This window comes from Meleagris gallopavo, chromosome 19 (assembly GCF_000146605.3).
Source record: "Meleagris gallopavo isolate NT-WF06-2002-E0010 breed Aviagen turkey brand Nicholas breeding stock chromosome 19, Turkey_5.1, whole genome shotgun sequence".
Classification (NCBI taxonomy): Eukaryota; Metazoa; Chordata; class Aves; order Galliformes; family Phasianidae; genus Meleagris; species Meleagris gallopavo.
In genome coordinates this window covers 8,866,273-8,889,422 of record NC_015029.2, presented here as the reverse complement: position 1 = coordinate 8,889,422, position 23,150 = coordinate 8,866,273, and the positions used below count along the sequence as shown (strand labels likewise).

General features: G+C 38.5%; 1 protein-coding gene, 1 long non-coding RNA gene and 1 other non-coding gene across 10 annotated transcripts in view; 2 read left to right on the top strand and 1 right to left on the bottom strand.

The window, feature by feature from the left end:
- The window catches only part of DENND1A (DENN domain containing 1A), a 174,690-nt gene that overhangs the window by 141,209 nt on the left and 10,331 nt on the right, over positions 1 to 23,150 (top strand). For 4 of the 8 annotated variants that reach the window (XM_031556243.1, XM_019621530.2, XM_019621528.2 and 1 more), the window contains 3 exons: positions 3,212 to 3,343; positions 16,150 to 16,209; positions 20,589 to 20,677. In XM_031556243.1, the coding sequence (XP_031412103.1) occupies positions 3,212 to 3,343; positions 16,150 to 16,209; positions 20,589 to 20,677 (281 nt within the window). Of the gene's footprint in view, positions 1 to 3,211; positions 3,344 to 7,535; positions 7,614 to 16,149; positions 16,210 to 20,588; positions 20,678 to 23,150 lie in introns of all 8 variants that reach the window. The other 4 variants (XM_019621532.2, XM_019621534.2, XM_031556244.1 and 1 more) reach the window with 3 other exon arrangements.
- LOC109370502 lies at positions 10,577 to 18,056 on the bottom strand. The gene is made up of 3 exons (XR_002120698.2): positions 17,969 to 18,056; positions 13,333 to 13,437; positions 10,577 to 11,049 (listed from the first exon to the last, which is right to left on the bottom strand). It is a non-coding gene; the product is annotated as an uncharacterized LOC109370502 (long non-coding RNA).
- Positions 13,543 to 13,659, top strand: LOC116217301. The gene has a single exon (XR_004161689.1). It is a non-coding gene; the product is annotated as a U4 spliceosomal RNA (small nuclear RNA).

Here is a 23,150-nt window from a genome sequence, read left to right as displayed (position 1 = left end):
CTCTTTTGTAAAGGCTGCTTTTTCTGTTTTACAAATGGGCCGTGGTGGTCAAGTCACTCTGTTATTGGCTTTTTGAAGCTTAACTACATAGTATTAGGAAGAAGGAGGAATGCGAGTGGTACCATCCTCAACTTTCAGTAAGGAGAATGTAACTCACTGAAAGCTTATGGATAAGACAATTTATATAAATGGTAGGGCACTTGGCATTAATGTATTCAACATTATTTTACTTACTAGAGCCCCGCGTGGCTCTAGTTAATGTCTGTTATCAATGGGCTGTTGTCAGTGCTTTATTATCAGTGCTGCTGGAAACATCTCATTTAGAGGTTTGTAAAATAACCCAAGGACGTTCTGGCACGTGCTTCTTGTGCTTCTAATGGACAGTATTTGTATTCCATTATATCAGATCCCTAGAAAAATTAATAATGCATTTTTAAGCAGATGAAAACCTTGTTCAGCTTAAAGTACATATGCCTAGTTATATCTTGATTCTGCTCTGAAGTTCCACCTTTAAAATAAATAGGTAGCAGAGACTGTCCCTGGACCGACAGTTGTTAGGGGAAGCGCCATTTATGTACTGAGGTAACTGCAGACTGTGATAGTCCTTACCCAGTAATTCATAAAATGTATTCTTTTCCTGAACTAAAAAGTCGTTTTTGTTTTAACAATATTCTTAAATTGTACTTTCTTTTTTTTAAAAACGGCATCGTTAGGTTTTTGTATTTCTGGAGTTCTTTAAAGTAATGAATACCTTTATCGTCAGTTTTTTTTTTTTTTTTTTTTTTGCCATCTATTCTGGGAGAGAGGACTCAGGCTTTTTGTTATCTTGAATGATAGATGACTTAAGCTACTTCTGGAATGCTTACAGGGTCAAACAAAATCCCATATTGGGGATGTATCAGAACTGAGCAGTCAGACGTAGGACATCATCCACACAGATGGTGCATGGCAGTGCGCAGAGCTGCTTGCAGGTTCCAACCATGCAGATATGTTTACACAGCACGGATGAAGTCCCAACACTGATCTCAAAAGCGATGTGGAAACACGGGTCAGCATTCTGGCTGGAAATTCGCTCCCTCAAGTGGCATGCAGATGTCACTCTGCTTTTCTTCTAGCAGTATCAGGAAAGGTGCATATTCAAGGACTTTCTGCACTGTGGCCCACTGCAGTTCTTGTCAAGTCATTTGTGCTCGCAAGCACGGTTTTTAGCTGTGGACATTTTACAGAATTTCGGAGTTGGTGTCTCCTGATTTCCTGTTTGTGGTTTGTGTCTCCGTCGTGTACTCTTGTGCTCTGCACTGACAGGACTCTGAGTAGCTGTATTCAGTCTGATAGTGGGCTGAAGGCCTGTCACAGATGTCTTTGAAGGACTTCAATTTGAATTATATATTTTTGAGGACATTGAAAATACGTTTTAGGAAAATATTATCGTCTGTATGCAGTTAAATCATCAGAGAAGTACAGAAGTAAAAGCAGCAAGGACTTGCAGTGATAGTTATACATCTTAGGGGATTTTGCTTAATGGCTTTGATCTGTCTTCATCTTCTCTTTCCTTTCCCACTGCATGCATGTCCAATCTTTTGCATCTACTTTAATTTTTTCTGGAATGCCTGTTCTGGAAGGTGCTTTGTTCTCCATTGGTTCCCAGCTGGCTGTTGCCTTGGTTAGGGCTGCAGGGCAGCTCAGCAGATGTGTTGGACATGTGAACGATGTGCGCACAAAAGGCCTGAAGCTAGGCTTGATGTGCCTTCAATATGGCTATGCTGTATTAAAACTTTTCTTCAATTGTGTTACATTTCAGGTCAGTTGTGTTGCTGCCACAGGTGATGTGATTCCAAAACTGACCAGACCCCTGGGTAGTTTGGTGATGTTTTGGAGCAGAAGTATGAATTTGGCAGAAACTTACATTTCTCATCGTTGTCTTCTGGCTTTGTTACTAATCCAGTGTACATGGATGTATTTTATAAAGACAAGGTAGCTTTGTGCTGCTGGTGGGGGAGAGGGGAGGAAAAAGTTTTTCTCTCTAGTTTGACCTTAAGAAGTTGTTAATTTCCCCATGATCCCTATGCCCATAGTGGTGAACCACTGCTCTACCGGCTGGATCTAAAAAGGTCTCTCAGCTTCTCTGTGGAGCAGACAAAGCCCCTTAGAAAGTCCGTCCAGCTTTTTGTTTCATTTGACCTAAACACATTAGGTCAGTCTGTGTCCAAAGGAACCATTTCTAATTGGCCATCAGCTTACATGTCTCATTATTGTACCTTAGCAAGACGGAAACTTGAGGGGGCATGTCAAAGGTCAGTGAATCAAAGCAGTGTGTGTCAGCAGCCAACCTTAGGTCAGTCTTGCAGAGCTACAGTGTGTGCAGGTTTCTCTCTATATTTACCAAGCATTATTTCCTTGACATTGTTGCAAAGAGATTTAAGGTTTGGGGCCCACTGCGTTACAGACTGTTTCTCAACTGATTTTCAAACTCTTTTCTCCTTTTCTGATTCCTTGTGTCTGCATGCCTTTGTCTTTTTCAAAACCTGTGTTAGACATACCATCCATACACTTGCCAAGTCTTGTAACCTAGACGGATGGGTCACTTTACTTCTGAAGATGAGGAGTAACCTCAAAAGCAAAACAAAACAAAAAAGCATTCTGCCATGCAGCAGTTTGTTTTATACAATCTCCTGCAGACATACTCAGTATGCACAGGCTCAAAGATGAGATACAAAGTTAACTAAGCTGTGAGTTTGATCTCTCCTTGCTACTTCCACAAGTAATTGTTCTATTAAAGATCATTCTGTGAAGTAGGTAAGTAGAATTACTGTTTCCATTTGCAAGAAAAACCCCACAGCTACCAATCAACAAATGGAATAGCCCTGTTCCTGGGATTCTGTTGACTTTGTTCACAGAATGAAAATTTTGAGCTGTGTTTTGTTCTCAGAATATATTTTCTAGCTTTTTCATGTTTAAGTCAGACATTCTATTGAATGTATTTGCATGCAGCATTGGTGTTTGAAGGACAGTGTGGTTGTTTACAATACCTTTGATTGACAAAATGCAGCAAAATGTTTTATTATAATGAGGTTTACTTTTCTGTACTTTGTTTTCTTCTTGCAAACATATGAGTGGGTATTCAACATTATCTTCTGGTGTTCCTCTTTGTGCTTCTTACTATTAATCAAGAATGGTTTTAGCCATGCTATTCACCTTTTCTTCCATACAGGACATAGCTGAGAATGGATGTTCTGCAGCACCAGAGCAGTCTCTACCAAGACCAGCACCTTCTCCGTTGGTTGAAAAGAAGGACACTAAATTAAGGGAGGACAGAAGACCAATCACAGTACATTTTGGTCAGGTACGTGTTGGTGTTAGGTTTTTAAGTTGTATGACGGAGGAAGGAGCAAAAGTAGTTCAGAGAAAGCTCAAGTATGACAGTTGTTTTTGGTTTTTTTTGTGACTGGATGATGCTGTTATACATTAATTTCTGTTATATCTGTATAAATGGGATGTTAAAAACCTGTTGTCTGTGGCTCACGGATTCCTTTTGTTCGTATGATGGTTTTAAGGAAAATAAATCCTATGTCAATTTGGGGGAAAAAAAAAAAGTAAAATGATGGTAGCAATTTTATAAGATATTTTGCAGTTCATTTTAGCATGCAAAGTACTACAGCCTCCAGGAGTGAGTATGTATAATTTAAAATGATCTCTGTTATCCAGACAGATCATTAGTGTCAATATGGAACATGCAACTATTAAAGCATTTTAGCATTCTTTGAAAATTAAAGGTGATGAACTAAGATGAAAAAATCAATTAATAGCTTATTTATGTGCTCTGTTTCAGCATTGACAACTGAGATATGCGCATTAGTTACTCTGAAAATGTTTATTTCAATATGTTTGCAGAAGAGAGAGTGTGTTTTTAAGAGCTAATTATTTAGAAAATGTTGAATTTGCTGTGATTATCATGGAAAAACATACAATATTTACTACCAGTTTGCCAGTGTTCCCCTATTAAGTGCTGCTTGACTCAAAAATAACATTATTTTCTTTCAGTTATTTTCTTTCTCTGCATGTATCGTGCATGTATCTAATCATGATCAAAAAACAGAAGTTAGTATTTGATTTTTCCTAAGGAACCATAATGTGACTTAAATAAAAAATTATAAAATGGATGATAATTATAAAATGTAAAGCAAACCAGACTTTTAGATAAGTATTTATTAATAGAAACTGCACTGACTGGTTAGGTACTAGGCAAGAATAGAGCAGATATAATCATTGCTCAGAGCAGTGTTGTCGGTATCATTTTAGAATTTGATTTGTTTCTTTCAAATCAAACTTTTGCTGGTGTGCTAAATGTAATTTCTTGGGGGCTTTTTTTTTTTTTTTTCAAAAACAGATTCTCTTTCAATTAAGTATTTGCAGTAGGAATTTATTTGTCACTTACTTTCTGTGCCAATACAGCTGAGAAGAACTGGGACTACTGCAGAAACGTAGCGACCTCAATTCATTTACACAGCCAAAAATCCAGATAGAGATTTTATGAAAGATGGATGGTTCAAGCTTTTTAGTGATTAATGAAATGAATAATCAACTGGAAATTGTGAATTTAAATTCATGAGATTTTTGAATGGTCACTTTCTCTGTGTCAAAAGGAAAAACACATTAGCTTTAGTGAACCTCTGGCTGCGGTGAACGACTCGCTTGCTGAATGCCTATTGCTGACATTACGTTGCAAACGCTGCTTTCCAAAAAATCAGCCAGCTTTGCAGTTGTACTCTATCTCACTTACAGCCTTTGTCCTTTTGCAGGTCCTTTTTTCCCAATAGCCCAATGCCAAACTAAAAATTAAATAATACTTTGTTTCAAAAGGCAAAGATGGTCAGGTTTATGAAATACAAATTAAGGCTTTTGGGAGGAAAAAAAGCAGCATTTACTGCTTAAATGGGAGATGGCTTCTAACTAGTGATTAAAGGGAGAGATTTTAGCGTCACTTTTAACTCTGCCTAGAATACAGTAGGTGGGAACAATTAAAAAGCCACAAGAACTCTGAAATAAGGGCTGTTTGTGCATTCACAGTTCTTATAAACTGAAGAGGATGAAAGAGGCTTTTTTCTCATTGTCACTTGCTTTCTATGTCTGCTAGTATTATTCTGGTATATATGGCAAAGGCAGACTTTTTTAAAATGCATGCATGCGGATTAGGGTCAAGCCCTGTGTATCAGTAATGCAGTAAGCCTCGTCCATACCACTGCAGTGAGAGAGCCTACCAACAGCAGCGAGATGCCTTAATTGAGACATGCTGTCAAAGTGACAAACACATTTGCATACAGTCTATTTATTTTCGTTGGAAAGGTCTGCAGTCTGCTGTTGGTTGAACATTCTTAATCAGCTCGCTGTAAGTGAGCCGGCAGCTAGCTGTCCTATGCTAGGTGCTTCTCTTCATTACATGACAGATTAGCTAAAGGGGGATGGGCTAGCAAGCCAGTAGCAACCTTTAATTTTAACTCATTACCTCTCACCATATAGTGAGTTGGTTTTCAGCTTTTCCAAATACAGTTGTGTATCTGCAGTCGTTAGAGTACAAAAAATACCAGTAAAATATCTTAAATTGCCTCTGAATGTATAGCACTTCAACTGACTGTTCTCAAACATTTAGCAACAATTACCTAATTGTACGAGATTTTGGAGTGTAGTACCTCGTTTTGGTGAGTGGTTATCAGACATTGTTTAAAAGGGTTATATATTGTTTTTAAATTGGTTTCTGTAATACTAAGACATTGTGCAAAAGCTCTCCCTGGTTATGAAAAGATTTTTAACCAGATAGCCTAGGATAAGGACAAGTGATCTTGGCAAGACTACATGAGGATACTGCAGTGGAAGAGTGCGACCGCAGCTCTTCCTCTTTGACTTCGCGCGCTCCTCGGCTCACAAAGGGCGTAGCTTTAATGTGAGGCCTCCGATCAGGCAGGTTTAAGGAACACTTGGGGACTTTGAGGCGATGCAGTTACTCAACAAATAGCAAGAGCAGTACAGACCACCAGGGCTTAATGAGTGGGGAGAAGGGGGAGCAGTTTTCCAATCATTGATAAGATTCCAATGAATAGTGTGTAGTTCTGAGTAATACTGACTGGTCTGGAGAAAACTGGGATTCATTTTAGTAGAAAATACTCTGCTACAGAGAACATCCTTTGTGAATATCTTGCTATTGCTTGCCTTCTTCCTGCTTTTTGCCTCATAACATGACCAAAACTTACCTAACGCATCCAAACACGCACTGCATATTCAGCCTCTGGCAGCCATTGCCTTGCTGACGTGGGGCCGTGTGGCACTGCCAGCCCACAGCCTACGGCTCAGCAGTGCTGTGGGACAGCAGCTACAGCTCCATGCACACACTCCTGCTTTTCAGGTAGCATACGTATTTATCTTTGTCATCTTTTCCTGTGTGGAAAATAAATACTCTGTCACTGTGGCTGTTTGAAACACATTCCTTGTCCATGCAAGCAGCTATTAGGGGCTCCTGTGACAGGACCCAAAGCTTGGAGCCTTGAGGTCTGCTGGGATACTGGACTTGCTAGGTATTGTTTTAAATACATCCTTTTGTTTTCACCTTAATGGCTACAGAGATTTTAGTTCTCTTTATTGATCTTCAATTTTATCTTTTCATGTTCAAAATACCTTTTCATGATACTTTTTCAGATAGTGTTTATGTTAATGTTGCAGAGATTGTGTTTTTGCTATAAATTTCACTTTCCTTTGCTGACCTGTTTCTGGTGGGAAAACTACAGTGGCGAGGATGCTGCACAGAAGCATCACACTAACAACCTTCGAGCTCTTCCACTCTGATTTTCATTTACTGATGATTGATCTGTATTGCATTTGAATGTTGTCTGATTTTAGAAGTTTGTTGTGAATGTTGTCTGGGAAGCTTTTAATATCTCTGTACCCTACATGAGCATGACTTCTTATTTGCTGCCTTTATGCCACAGGGGGAAAAAAAAAAAGAGAAAGAAAATCACGCAAGAAATGGAATAGGTCATTTACATTTTCTTTCTGCAAGATTTAGCAATCCTGACAAGATGTTTTTGGTTTTTTTTGTAGTTTTGGGATTTTTTAGAGGCAAAGTCTCAAATGTCTGCTTCAAGTATTTGGGTAAGGAATATTTATACATGTTACATATGTCATATCCAAAAAGCAAAGAGTCTGGGAAATGCAGGCACTTCCTTAATTATGTTGATTGTATCCCTGTTTCAAGTAACCAGGCAGCTTCCAAAATTGCTTGCTGAGTTTTTAATGAGCAGAAGGCTTTCTCTGTTTTTTTTCTGATGCTTTTTTTTTTTGCATTATCTAAAGGAAAAAGTAAAATAGAATGGATGATTTTGCTGAGGGAGAAAGGTAGTTTAATATCCAAATCTGATCCTTAAGAAGCCTTTTTCTTCAGAAGACTCTTTTTTTACTAGGCCACTCATATGCCAGTAGAGCTGTGATAAACACCTACTGCATCTGTGTGCCACAGCCATGACAGGAAATGTTCAATGATTTTTCAGTTTTGTGACCTACTAAGCTCAGAGGACACAATGACTGGTCCCTTGAATTACTGCAGCTGTGTGTCCTGGTGTGTGCAGGTATGGCTCCACTGGAACTTGTTGCTTTATGCAGTCTGAGATGGTCCAACAGAGCACTCATGTTTGGTGGTTGCAGCTCTCTTCTTCAGGAGTGAAAGGAGCACTTTCTTTTCCAAAAACATACTTGCATTTCACACATCCTTCTTCTAATGAAGTTTTTGCTAACCATACTGCATCCTTCCCCTTCCACCCCTAATCAAATCTTCGTGGTGTTCCTGTGAAATGCTGCATGACTGCTCCTACAAGAACCTCCTTGTTCTTGGTAGGTCATTACCTGTGTCTGATATTCTCATCAGTCTTTGAGAAATGGTGTAGGTAAACATAAAAGGGGGTAAGCCTAGCTTCTTTAACAATAAACCTAAACTTGTTTCTCTGCAGATTTTTACACGGCCAGTAGTCCAACTGGTCAGGTACAACCAAAGCAGCAAATGACGACAAGCTGCTAAAACCATTCTTTTTTGGGGAAGAATGTTGTTTCATTAGAATCAAGTTATACTGGCAGATCTGCTCAGCTCTCTAATTGTTTCTTGTACAGTTAAAATGTCTTTTGTCAAATTAAGCTTGTGTTTTGGTTTCTATGGCTTATTATTATTTACTGGCAAGTGGAATAGTTTATTTTATTTATGGGCAAAAATGTAAGGCTAAATAAAATTTAAAACATCCTTATAAATACATCTCAAGAGATTCATTCATAATCCAGTATGCATGCAAACTAGGGAGAATTAGTATTTCAGGGATTTATGTTAATAATGAAACAAATGGAAGAATACTCATGTGCTCATGTGGTAAAGCAGCGTATCAGACTGTGGAAAAACTTGTCCAAAACTTTAAACTTTCATGGGCCATGGAATTGAAATAGTCACCTTATTTGCTGTTTTGTTCACTCGCTGTAAAGGAACTACACAGAAATCTTCATTTTTTCCATTCATGATCCGCACCTAGATGTGCAAAATGAAGAACTCTGCTTTGTAGGGCAGGTTTCTTCTTCAAGAAGATTAAAGAGCGTTAAGAGGTCAGGGGGAGGATGGGGAGAAAACCAGCCAGCTACATTCCAGAAATGCAAAACTGGATCAGCGAGGGCAGAGGCAAGCAGAAGGGAGGATTAACTCCAGTGTAAATGCGAGCAAGTAAGGATGGAAGGAAGGCTGCTTTGCCAGACCCTGTGACTCCCTTCACACCCAAGTGCATTGGAACAATAGCAGATTTCCCCAGATCACAGCAAGCATTGTGTAGCACTGAGGTAGAAACCAAAGGGGAAAGGGGAAAACAAGTTCATTTTCTAATATTTATGCAACTGTATGCTGTGACTGCAAAGCCTCCTCTTCTCCTTGCCACTCTGAACTATTCTGACAATAGAGATACCTTCGTTAACAAAATGAGCTTCCATTCCTCCCTTCCCCACTGATGAGCATTTTGCTTTCTCTGTTCCTTTCTGCTGAACCATGTAGAGTTTCCTCTCTCCATTTGATTTTCTATGTATTTATTTAAAAGTATAAACTTTTTTCTTTAAAATTCTTCTGTTTCCAGAAACGATATTTTCTATCCTTGCTTCTTCTCACTTCTCTTTTTGACTGTTCCTTTTAGAAAGGAGTTCACTGTAGCTCAGTAGAAGTCACATTGCTAGAAATGAAAATGTATTGTCCATCTAATGTCTGCTTAAGACAACTCAAATGTCTGATCAGGTTCTTAGGTTACTCTATTTGTAGTAAGCGGAACAAAAACAATGTCAATTGACAAGAAAGTAATTCCTTTGATTAAATTCTGCTTTGTGGTGTGCGAGATTTTCAGAAATGACAATCCGTGGGGCACGAATTATCTAACTAAAAGGCTTGCACTCTTGTCATGCATGTAAGTATTTGACAAGTGAAACCTGGCTCTCACTTCAGGAAGATATATACACCCCCTGCAGTGCATACCCAAAAGTTACTGCCTCTGAGGTACACACTTGCCAGTATTTTGTAATGAGCAACCAGGCAGGTATGTTTTTGGCAGCTACTCCAACATAGCATGCATGTAGTTTATACTGTGTAGGAATTCCGAATTTGCTGTAGGATTTTGTGACTCTACTCCTGCATCCAGCAGAACTGTTCATCCACAGAGCATATTCTGGGCTATAGCTTTTAGTATTTGCCAACTGTCTTGGCTTTTCAAGCACTTCTTAAACAAGGATGATCAGAATAAATTTACTGCCCTGAGTACATTCAAGTTATATGCCATAATGGTTGGATGTATGGAGAAAATAGACTGTGGTTGAGCTGACCTTAGTGCTCTGTGACAAGCAGTAGCAGCTGTAACGTGTCTGTGCAGAATTTCCTTGTTAGTCTTGTTCTGTCGAGGAACCCATAAATATCTTGTAGAGAGTTTCTTGGTCCGTCACTGCTGGCATGTGGAAACAAAATTGTGCTTTATAAATAATACATACATATAAAATAAATACGTCAGTGCATGCAAGGCTAACCAAATCATCTAGATTGACAACTTTAGAATAAGCTCAGAGGCTTATGGGTGACTTGCATAGTGTATCAGCGTTGAGCAGCATCCAGAAGTTTCTCGTGTACTTCTTATGAAGTGGATAGGCCAGAACTGTCTGAATTGACCTCTAAATCACTTGATTAAACTAAAACATTAAAAGGAGAGAATATGTGGAGCATGTGATTCTTCCAGCTGCTAACCCCTCTGTGGTTGTTTGTTTGGCCAAGCATCCTTTGGATTTGCCCTTCAGAGCTGAGCTGATTAAGACCTAGTAAAATGGTTGAACAATGCGATGCTGCAGATCCAGGAACCATGTACTTTTGCATGTTGACATGAAAGAATATCACCGTGATTATGCAGATATCCTGAGTGAATGATGAAATTGAACCAAGCAGATAGTCATTGCTGTTATGGGATTCCTTAAATAAGAGACCCTCTCTCTCTCTCTTTTTTAATACAAGTATTCTACTTACTAGAGAGCAGCAGTTGTTAATAGATAATAAGGGCTATACACGTTTTCCAACGTTTTAAATCATATCATTTGAGCAGTGTACTTGGTTTGAATCCCAGTATCAGGCCGCCAGAAAGCGCAGTGTAGAACTGACAAAAAGACCGGTTAAAAAAGAAAACAGATGAAAAGTGTGACTTTTTTTCTTTATATTTAAAATCACATTGCTGTATTTTCCAGTATTTTAAATGAAAAATATATGTAGTTAGTTCCATGTTGACAATGTCCTTGAGGATTTGACAGTGAGATTTTCCAGCGGTTGCTCTTCGTTAGAATCCTGGTGGAGTTTAATAAGGCAGCCGAACTGCTGGCACCTCCAGTTCTTGTTTGTTCTCCGAGGGCTCGGGGCTGCTGCAGTAAGCACATCGACCAGGGCTGATCATTACAAGGGCGTACGCCACCATGAATAAAAATGTCACACGTTTTCCCATCTCACAGCAGTACAAAATGTCAGTCCTGTCAAACAGACATTGCAGGTAGCAGCGAGCAGTCAGTACAAATTGGGAAGCCGAATATTCCCCCAGCTTTCTGATATTCTTCATTTGAAGCGGAAGAAAAACAGTTGTTAACCTATTAGCTGTGATTTTAAACTCTGCTGAGATAGTAGATGGATAGACTTTAATACATAGGGATAAATATATTCCTAGGGTCTGGGATTTTTTTTTTTGCAACATGTGCCTCCATCTATGTATGTTGAGAAATAGAATGAAAAGAAGCCACTGCAAATCACACTTAATTTTGGTACAAGTACTTTGGAAATTTGAAAGTCTGCTCAGTGAGATACTCTCTCTCTCAAGACCCTTCCCTGTTTTATCTCTGTGAATAGTTCTGAAAAAATTCCTTGCTGTTTTACTGGCAATCTAGAATGGGTGCAGTGCTCTTCAGTATGTTTTGGGAGTTTGCTTTTTGGTCCGTCACTCAGTAATATAACTAGAGGTTGGGATTTCTGCACAAATGAAAGTTACGCTGCTTTCAGACTGAGGTGTATTGTGTGATGTGGAGTCTATGGGGTTTGCTGTTTTCTGGGTGTTAATTTGGGTGTTTACTTAGATGCCTGAAATAAGGTTCTTTGTTCTCCTTTCCTTGGGGAAACCATGAGCTTATTGGCTCCTTTCACTTCCTTCTTTGATTGTATGCTTTTATATTATGTAATGGAAGATTCCTGGCTAGAAAGGTAAGAGGATCATCCTTGTTTTCTTGTTAGACTAATCAAAGGGTTTAATTGTGACAGATTCTCTTCCGTAAGTTCTTGGCGTATCTATAGGCATTGCCATGGTTTTTTGCCAGATTTGTGCTACCTTCCCAATTTACAAATACAGTTCAAAGAACGAGACATCTCCTAAAACATTTTTATTTTTTTTTAATCACAGGACCCAGCAGATTTCTGTTGAACTATTTTAGAGTGTGAATTAAAAATACATGTTAAAGCATACACTGTTCTTGTCATACCAGTTTGTGAGCTGTGCATATGTAAAAAGTAGTGTATGTGCTGTGCAGGGATCTGAATGGGTAATAAAACAGCTGCTTCATAGATTCCATCTGCTTTCTGTACTGAATCTTTTTAGGTACCGTACACTTTTCAGTGTTGTTATTGTATCTCCCTGCCCTCTTCCCCCCACTTCTTTTTTTATCCATTGAATGTTGAGTTGAGGTTCAGCATATTTTTCCAAAATCAGTGATCCAAATCCTTTGCAGCATGATGTATTTGAGCTTGGGTACATTCAGGACAGTGCATCTTTATCTCATGTCTCATTGTCCTTAAGACATACAAACAGTTTGTAAATCAGCCCTGAATTTCTGAAGAAATTAAGATGTCTGTGTAGTAGAGCTTTGCTTTGGAAATCGTTGGAAACATGCCTCACTACTAACTTGAGAATGAGAAACACTTCTTTCTGTATGAGCTGACAAACTAGTTTTCATCTAGTTGGGTTTCCTTTATGCATTTATTTCTAGTTGCACTTGTTGCTGCGTATGAAATAGCACCTCTAATTTACTGATAAAGGCTCTGTTTTGAATACCATCATCTCAACCAAACTCTTACTTCACAGTACAGAAATGATCTTTTTGTTATGTTTTCTCTAGTATAAAAAAACTAAATTGCTGTATTGTGAAAGTTTCTTGGATATATAATAGCTACTTTATGATCTGTGGTATGTATAATTTTTAAATAGTATTTTTACAGTGTAAAAGTGAATGTAAGATTTTTTTCTTCCTTCAGCATCTCACAATTTAAAATTGCTTGTCTTATAATTAGAAAACAGTGCCATATCTGCAGTCATAAAATTGGCTTCCTGCTAATTTTCTTTGTCTTGTTGCTTCAGAAGTATTTAGAGTAAAACAATTAAGAAAATATCTAGAGTAAAAAAGTATGCTGGTAAACAGCTACTGGTAAGAAAGTGCTAATTTAGACATTTCTGCTCTTTGAAGAAAAAAAACACTATAGTATACATATTTAGGGACATACCTAGGATAGCAATTTAGCAGCTTTTAGCAATGTAGCTCTGGGCTGTTTCATCCTTACAGCACAGGTAATTAAGTTGATAATCCAACACAGCTTCCCCTACTGACCTTTCAGAATCAGAGTGTTTTGCTGCATTAACAAATTAACTTCTAATCAGTGGCTTTTCCAGTAAATATGGTCTTCATATAATTGAAATATACTTGCTTATCCCATTTTGGTGATACATATTTACATCAACATTAACAATGGAGCTCTGGCAAAGGACAAATAACTCTTACCTCTTGGTGGGCCTCCATCTCAGCTACTCCTCCCTGCCCTTTGCCTATGCTCTTTTCAGTGCTTCCAATCTCTGGTTGTTTAAGCCGTACTGTCTCCCTGTCCCTCTGTAATTGAGAGAACACGCTGCTGTTAGTGTGGAGATTTGTCTTATTGTTCTTCTCGTAACTCTTTAAGGTTTCAAAAATTAATACATAATGTGGTATGAACAAGTCTTGGTGCAGTGGCTGTATTGTGGCCAATGAGGTTAATCCAAGGTGGAGTTATTGCTAATTGTAAACTTTTCCCAATACTCCGCCATGACGGCTTGCTGGCTCTTCTAACAAAAGTGTCACTTTCTGATCTTCCCGAATACTTTCTTTATTGTCCAACAACTTATGTAGTAGATAATTACGGAACCCTCTCACGCACTTCCTCAGACATATTTTTCCTTCAGTGTGTGTGTGGGTAAGCAAAGTTCAGCTGTACGTGTCCTTGCAGTGCCTACAATCAATGCGTTGACTGTCTCTCTACACAGCAGTCTTCATCACTGCGTTGTCTGTCTGTCCTTTTGTGCCTCTGTCACACTTCTTTTCACAGACTTTACTAATAGTGCCACTGCTTTATCAGTTAATACTGTTGATGCTACAGTCCTGCAGTGCTTCCTGAAAAGTTACCCTATGTTTTGCCATGGAGGGAGAAACCGATCAAACAGATTGGTTCAGTGATATGAACTAATACTGAAGGAATAATATCAACTTCTTTGTACGATATTAAGTGATGACTTTCAATTCTTACATCAATCAAAACATTTTTGTCCAGAATTTTAAAAGTCATGGAATATAAACAGTGCTCAGACACTGCTAGCTAGGAGGCTACTTGAAAATCCCACCTAAGTGAATTTTGTGATGCAGAAATGTTCATAATTTTCAGGTAACTAAAGTGAAAAAAAGCAAACTGAAGCATACATAGAGGAGGCATTGGGGGAAAAAAAAGAAAAGAAAAGAAAAAAAAAGAATAACAGCATATTGTTTTCCTGCTTCATCAAATAGTTTGTCGCAGTACCTATGTCATAAGTGGGTGTCTTTAACATCACAAGAAAAGTGCAAATTACAGATTTTTTCAGCTGTTTCATTATGATTCTGAAACATAATTAATAAGTATGCTATGTCACATAACAAAAGTTAAATATACTTTAAGATTGTGCTCTCAGCCTGAGCAGGTAAAGTGAGGAAATACTCAGTGCTACAACTCAACGTCTGTGACTGAATCACATAATAAGAGGTGCGGAAGAAAAACTATGCAGAAGGGCTAAAAGTAACCACCTCAGCTCACCAGCAGGTTGTTTCTCTCTATTTTTCTTTGATTTTGTGCTTACTTTCTTGGAATATATAGTTGGAAGCTATCACATGGAACGATTTTGGCCTCAGCTCTCCATGACAAGTGCCGTTTTTTCCTCACCCACCTCAAAAATCTGAGCTGAGTGAATGTGTACAATCTGGCACTCCTCCTGGCACATGAGTAAGGCTGAATAAACCAATTGGTGCAAATTGTAAGTTAATGGGAAAGCGTGATGAGGTGCAAGAAGAGCATGGAAATGGTCTGAAAAAGGGTAGGCTGGTGTTGACTGTGACACAGCATGAGGGTAGCAGAATGAGAATGTGTGTCAATCTGGAATAAAGACTATGCTAATAAGAAGTTAAAAACTGCTGAAATATGAATCTGGAATCTTTTTGAGAGAAATTCAGTAATCTGTGTAAGCTTTCTTTTTCTGTCTGAAGAACCCAACTCTTGCTTCCAGTTGCTGTTCCCTCTGTTGGGTTGACAGGCTTTTGTCCACAGGATGCACTGCCATGTGCTGCGGCCAGCAGCACGGCCTGTCGTCTGCTGAAGCAGGCATTTGAAGGAGTTCCTGCCACTCCTCACTGCAGGCTCTACTTTTCATCTTAAGTACTAATATGTGTATTGAAGATACTGCAGAAAAGACATTAACTTTGATCTTGTTCTCAAGATCAAAGTTGTACTTTAGGATGATTTTATTTAGAATCTCATTAATTATCAGTGGGTTCCTTGTCTAGCAGAGCATACCTTAAGATACCATCTGTGTGAGGAGAGTCGTGCTGCTGGCTCAGTCAAAAGCAGCTCAATTGGAATAGCTCCAGCACAGTTACAAAGCAATAAGTTGGCCAACTGCTAATTTTAAAAGTGAGAGACCAAAATAAGCACCACTGCTCCTGTCTTCGCTAGAACTGTTGGTGATGCAGGGATTTGCTTTCTTTACTATAACAGTGCACTCTTTTGCTGTAGGCAATTCATTTAAACCTCGGTCCACTACTGTACCTAAGCATGTGCTCATGTGTTTATGAAAGGTTTAATTGACTTACAGTTTTCCCTCGTGCTTTTAAATGTCTTTGCTGGTTTGAGGCCTTTAGAGTGTAAGCACTAAAATCTCTCTTGGGATTTTAATGTAAGCTATTTTGAAAATCCTGCTTTGCAGCATTCTTTTCATTTGTCCGTAGAACACGTGGGCATGTAGGTTAGAATCCTTCTTAAGCATCTGTGCTGTCTCAGGTGAATTTTGGATGATCTGGCATGGAGTGTTGATTGACTGCTTTTAGTTTAACATAACTGATGTCAATATCTATAGCTTCCTTTTCTGATGCGGCACTTTGAAGGTCGTGAGATATCTCTGTTTTGAAAATCATTGCATGTTGTACAGTGAGTATGAAGTTAGATAAATCATGTCATCCACTCTAACTGCTTTTACCACAAAATAAGAGGTGTTTTCATGTAGGTGACTATTTAATCTGCCTATGACTTAAGTTTCCACTTTGATACAGCAGCAAAGACTCCGTCCGCCTCGGCCACCGCCTCCAAAGATACAGCGTTCAACTAGGCCCGTGAGTAGCTGGGAGTTTTGTTTCACTGCCACAGCTTAACACTGCCTGAATTGCTCTCCTAGTAGTATTACTAAACCTTGGTAGTTTGGATTGTCAAGCAATGTGTGAATTATGCACCTAAACTCCCTTCTTCTCTGCTGCGGCACAGCCCTGGGATCTGCATTTATTCTGCTTTTCTTTGACGAGTTCTGCAGCTTTCAGTCAGTTCTGCAGGTAACTGATGCTGCTATTGCAATATTTGTTTTACTTTTGTGGTGATTTCTTGAACAGAACGTCTTGCTAGGCTGGGATAAGTTTTTAGCCAGTGAGTTTTTGAAGACTTGCACTAAACTCAAATGCAAAAGGAAGCAGAAATCTGAAGAGATTCAACAAGTTCTGCTTTAAATTGATTTGAGACACTTTATGTTTCACCACGGAATAGATGAGTGAGCAAAGTCTGTATTTGGACAGTGGAATATTAATACCATATTATGGATGATATACATATGTACTTCATGTTCATTTAAAATTACCTGGAATGAAAAACGTTGGCCATAAGAAATGAGTCTTCTTCAGAAGAACTGCACAGAAATTGTTCTCAGTGTAACTCCTGTGTTAGGATGGAATACCTTATCTAAGCACTTTTTCATTCAAAGCACTACTGTAGTCTGATTATTAAATATTAACTATACCAGATGCCTCTGAGGATGGAGACTGTACTGGGTCTGTTTCAGTGACTTATTCATACAGGAAAGTGACATCAGTTTAGAGGGGCGTTGTTTTTGCAGCAGACTTGAAAGATATTTGTTTTTATTCAGGACTTTTGCTTTATGAATATAATTTCACGAATAAGCAAAAAGGCCTTACTCCGTGCTTCCTTACACAGGAAGGTGTGTAAGAAAAACAGAGATGCAAGTTTTCAAATCTAATCTTGCTAAAACTTGTTAAAAATGTGCAGTTTTGGATGAGCAGGCAACTGGTTAACAAGTGCACTTGGGTGTGTGTGAACTTTTGATCTTTGATGCATGTTCCTATGTTACATTCCAGTAGCATGTTTTTCTTTTCCCCTCTCTTTTTAACTCTGGGTGTTCAGCTTAACAGTCATTGTTATGGATTTGTGCACTGAAGATTTCTGTTTTCTGTGTTTAAAAGGTAGCATTGACTATGCTTGTGTGTGTTCTCTGAAATGTAATCTGTATGGCAGGCCCTCCCGGATTCATTACACTGGGAACAAACTTTCCGTGGTACAGAGGGGTTCCCATACTGCTTCTTGGTCCTCTTGTTTTGTGCTTGGCAGGGGAAGCCCCATGAGGGCTCACTGCAGTTTCTCTGCACTGAGGTTGCTGAACAGTCTTGTTCAGATTGAGTAATTTATTACATGAAAGTCTTGCTAAGACTGTTTAATCTTACTGTAGTGCATTAATAGTCCTCGCTATGATGTGTTTATGTCAACTATCTTTGCTCCCTATGTGATTGATAAAAGGTTGGAAACGTAATAAAAGCTCCTGTTGCATTCATCTTGCTGTGTCAGTAAGTGGAACAGAAATTCTTCAGTTGTCAAGAGGAAATTCAAGACTAATGTAAATTATTATAATCGCTCCCAAAACTATGCTTGTACCAAATGTATGTAAATTTGTTGTTGTTGTGAACTGTTATTTGGCTTTTAATACATGAAACACATTTTTTGTGTGTAAATATTATTTTGTGCAGGCTGATTTTTCCCTCTTAGAGTCTTGGCATGTATTGCAGAGGTGGGTATCAGCAAGTAATTCATCCTTACCTTTTACAGCAAGGCCTGAATGAGAGGCCAGCTCTCTCTGCTCCTCCAACCAAGTCAACATAATGCCAGAATTGCTGAGAAGTTGTTTTCAGGCTATATCTGTTACAAGAAGGAATCTGTGGGAATTAGTCCTTGCAGTATGAGTCATTACTAATAGTGAGAACAAAAACACAAACCAAAGAAGGTTAAAGAAGCAGAACAGATATGTTCTTTACATTCTGTTGTTTTGGAAATGAATTGTAGTAATATTGTGAGAGGGTGATTGTTTGTAATTAATAGAGATCTGTTAGAATTAATAGTAACTGTTTGGAAACTTCATTCAATTAGCAAAAGTTATAATATGGTAATTATTCATAAAGTTGATAGGGACAGTAATAAGCACGTTTAACCCCGTACTGAATGTTTACCTTTATTTTCTAGGCTCTGTGCTCATATAATTGGATTTCTTTCCTACCTTTGCATTTGATATGCATTTAACCCTGCCTATTTGGCTAGAAATCCAGCAAGGAATTGGCTTGATTCCTGATTTTTCCTTGCAGTCCCTCATGAACAATATTCTAAATCCTACTTAGCATGTCACCCTATGCTTTACTGGTCTGGTGACCCCTTGGAGCCATCCAAAATTCTCATCTCTTTTGCTCATCACTAGTGCTCCCCCAGGATATCAACCGAAAGGTGAAAGTGTTCACAGCATGATGACAAGCCAGTGTTACACACCATATTTCAGCTTAAATTTAATTAAACAAGTTTCTTTCTTCCTCTTTTTTTCTCCTTCTTGTTCTCCCCCTCCACCCAGTTCCTCTTGCCTCTCTCCCCCCACCCTTGCACACTCTTTCTCTTGCTCACTCTCTCTGTTTTATCAGCCCTAATGAAGCAGTATTCCTCATCGATCCTGCTGATTGCCAGCCCATTCCTTTTGTTTGTTGGCACCGAGCCATTCAGCCGCACTCTGACAGCTCAGTTCGTCTAATTAGCTCTGTTGTTCTTTTCCCCATGTTTCACCACGTTGCAAGTTCAGTTGAAGTTGCCACAAACTTAATCCTTCCATAAATTCACATTCTTAAGCTGTCTTTATTGAAGAGAGGAAAGGCCTTGTGTGGGGACAGATCTTCAAGACCTTAACATCTGACCTTTGTATAAACTCTTTTTCCTAAGAAACTGTGGCAATACATCTCTGGATTTCTTCATCATATCTGCTCAACACCTTTTTCTTTGAAATGAAAATTCAATACAATGATCTTGCTGTTGAGTTCTGCATGCCATTGTGCAGCATAGAAACAGTGCTCACAGCTTAGTGGCTTTTTCCTGGCAAGAGAATCTGAACTATATGTTCTTAAAAACGTTTAAAAAAAACCAAAACAACAGCAAAACCCAACCAAGCAAACGAAAACAAACAAAACCAAAAACCCAGAGATGGGGGCACAACCAGTGTTGTCATTGCAAACAAACTCATCAGTCATCCGAAGAGTACTCGGATTGTAGGCCTGTAACACCTTTTATATTTGGCTATTAAAGAGATCACAGGCCAAAGAGTGCAGAAGTTGTGTTCCTTACCTTGCTGGGGGCTTTGGAGATTCCTGTTGGTTAACGTTCAGCGGAGCCAGCAAGTCAGACTCCATTCCAGGTTGGGTAATACTTTAAAGGAAAAAAAAAAGCAAAAAAGCAAAAAACTGGAAAGTTGGCTGTACATGCTTGCCCTGCAATTGTTCGTTCCTGCATATGGCTCAGAGGAATAAATTCACCAACAGGATCACTCATTAGTATAGGTAGGCACATGTGTAAATTTTGCCCATTTAGTGATCAGCTGTGCTTATTCCTCTCCTTGAAGTTTAGCTTATTTGCTTGTGGAGTTCACGTGGGTAAATTCAGCTTGATTTCTGAACATCAGAAGATAATGGAGATGTTGTGTGCAATTCAACTGGCAGCAACATCACCTTCCACAGAAAACCTTTGAGTGTTATTACAGATAACAAAGGATACACTAATATAACCTCAGTGATGTCAATGATAATCTGTGTCTGTGAAGGTATTCTGATCAGCTACTGGAAGGAAACCATATTTTTAAAGAAAAATAATATTTTTTCATTTCTAATATTTACTCTTATGTACAGTTTTTTTTCCAGCACTCACTTTTACAGAATTATTCACTTGAGGTGCTGGCTTCCTATGAGCAGGCGGACAAAAGGATTATGATGTCAGAGCTGAACAACAATATCCAGTATAACATGCAATGCAGGCTTTTCCAGTTTCACTCTGTCAACTCACTCTTTTAGATGAAGCTTACATTTAGGAAACTTTTTTATCAGAAAATTACCCTGTACCAAACAGAACAGTTGAGCAAATTTTCACTGACTGGCTAATAGTCAGTAGCAAGCGTATATGTGTCGTTTGCAACTCAAAACGTGTGGGTTTTTGCCCTTTAACAAATTGTGGGACTGTGTAGTTTACATCCAAACCAATGGATTTGTAACATTGTTGAAGCATAAAAGCTTAAAAGTGACTGTGAATGTAAAATACCTTAAAGATAATGGTAGTTATACATATTTTGCCATCTATGTCTGTTGCATGACCAGCTTTTGAAGTATCTGATGACGTGTATCTGTGTATGTGTGTGTATTAGGTTCGTCCTCCAAGACCTCATGTTGTTAAGAGACCCAAGAGCAACATTGCTGTGGAAGGACGAAGGACTTCCATTTCCAGTCCAGAACAGTAAGTACTTTGCAGCTCTACTGCTCTGCTTCTCTCTAGTTGCGTTGATGGTAGCAGACTGTATATTCAAAATTAAAAAAGAAAAAAAAAGAGAAAAAAACAACTACAAATCCACAATGATCTACAATCCAAAGTTTTACATTTTGGAGTATTTTAGAGGAGCAGTGAGAAAACATGCACTGGCATTTTCCAGATGTCCAGAATTGTGACAGTACACTCTTGGTACAGGAAATCACACTGGACCTGGACTTGGGGTGACAAGATAGTTGCACTGATCTGAACTGTCACAGAGATTTCCACGTCAGTCTTCTCTTCACTGCAGCACAAATTGCATATGTCATAGCCACTTGGAATTATCTGCTTATGTTCCAGTCTGTGGTGGCCTTGTTCTAAGAAAAGTGAAATGCTTTAGCTGATGCCCAAGATTCTAGGATATTTCTTGTATCTAAAGAGAAGAAAATCCCATAAAAAGAAAAGTGGTTAGTTTCTTTAAGCACTCCTTTTCCCACATGGGTACCACTGCTAGCACCGTTGTTCATAAGGAAAGGAGCGTTGGAGGTTGGGTATTTTCCCCTTTCCAAATTGTTTGCTTGGAGCTTCTTTTCCCAGTCATTTTAGAATGGGGTGGAATTCTGACTTTTGGCTAGAAATTAATGGTAACTTTAAATTCTACAGCTTCATTTGCTCATTTTGTAGTGGAATTTGGTTGCCCTCTTGTGGAGTAGATTGCAAATCTTGTCAAAGGGTGGTTACTGGGTGGTAGCTGTCTGCACAAAAATTATTGGAATTTTTTTAAAAGTTTTTTTCCTTAATAGTTATTCTGACTCACTGCACGGTTGATATACCAGGTGGAAGATAATTGAGTCAATTTAATCACTGTGTATGTTTCTCATGAAGAATTATGCATGTTTTGATTCAGAAGCTGCTCAATATTCCATTGTGACTTCCTGATAACATTTATTTTCAGCTCCTGGCAGTGTCAGATTGAAAATAAAGAAGCATGAATGACAGGCATAATATTTACACTAATGCTAGTAATATGTTAAATTACAAATATTATTTTTCTTGATTTTAATTGATAGCCATTAATTTTAGTGAGTCTGTACATTTCAGCTGTTTTCACACATTTTATATATTTTTTTGGGTGGAAATTATTGGTGGTAATCTACCAGAGATAATGATGGTTCTCTGCAGATATAAAGCTGATGTATTTTTCTCTGTGATCATTTTAGTACTGAGAGATTTTTCCATCTTATCAATGTGAAAGAAAACCAAGTAATGTTCCTAGAATTGCTGGCACTTGCTGTGCAGTTCCAGGACTTGGTCTTTTCCTTGCCTGCCCCAGCTTCAACATTTTCTAGTTCCAATTCAGTGGCACAGCAGCTACTGATATATTTTCATCCTTTCCTTTCATCAGCTTCAGGTGACAAAACAAATATGTACAGAACTCCTTCCAGACAGTTAATTGTAGAATATTGCAGCCAACCAGATATCCTGTAATGTGCGTGGTTAGTTTTAATAAAAACAAGTTAGAAAGGCAGAAGGACAAGAACTATGATTTGGGATGTACAAGTGGAGGAAATGTAACCTTCAAGGCATGGACAGATACAGATCTTCAATGCAGAAGGTAATATATGAGACTTTGAATTTCTGCAGTTGGCAAAATCACAAACCAGCTTGAATTTGTTGTGATGGCAGAAATATCTGAAATCATGTAAGTGGCTCGTAGTGCCTTTAAGATAGGAAAAGAACCACTTATCGACCTTCTTCCTTACTGTTTACCTCAAAATGATATTTTGAATAAACAGTGTATTTTTTAAAAAGTAATTAAATATTATAATGACATTTTCCACAAACATTTTTTTCTATCCCCTTACAAAATAATTTTCATTTATTGTTCTAAACTAAAAATATAACACCAGTTCTGTCTTTAAAAAACATGCATTATTTTTCTCCCTCTTGGATCATACTGTAATGAATGAAAACACTACAATTTCTGTTTTTGCTGTTGTAACTTGGTAGCATTCAAGTACTCATACTGTAGATCAGAGGAGATTCCGTGAAAGCCGCAGCAGCACTGAGAGTGCTTTTTCTTGACCTGAACTTAACCAAAATATTTAGCTTAATTGCACTGGCTCCAAAGCTAATTATTAGCCAGTTATGATCAGGAGCTCGTATGTAGGCTCCGCTTGTGAGGAGAAGCATCTGCTCCAGGAGAAATTTCTTTTTTATAAACTAGCTTTACATTTTTGGTCTTGAATTGATTGATCATGTGAAAGCTTCAGAGCCGTTTCCCAGGCTGTGATCACCTCTCAGACTTGGGTTTGCATCCAGCTCCTGGCTGCTGGGATGGGGTCCTGGCGCTGTGGCACAGATCACAAGCAAGTTTGTTTCAGTGCAGCTTCCTTTCCTTCCACGATGGTGCCTATTATTTGTGAACAGTAAGCCATCATTGTAGATGTCCTTTCAACTG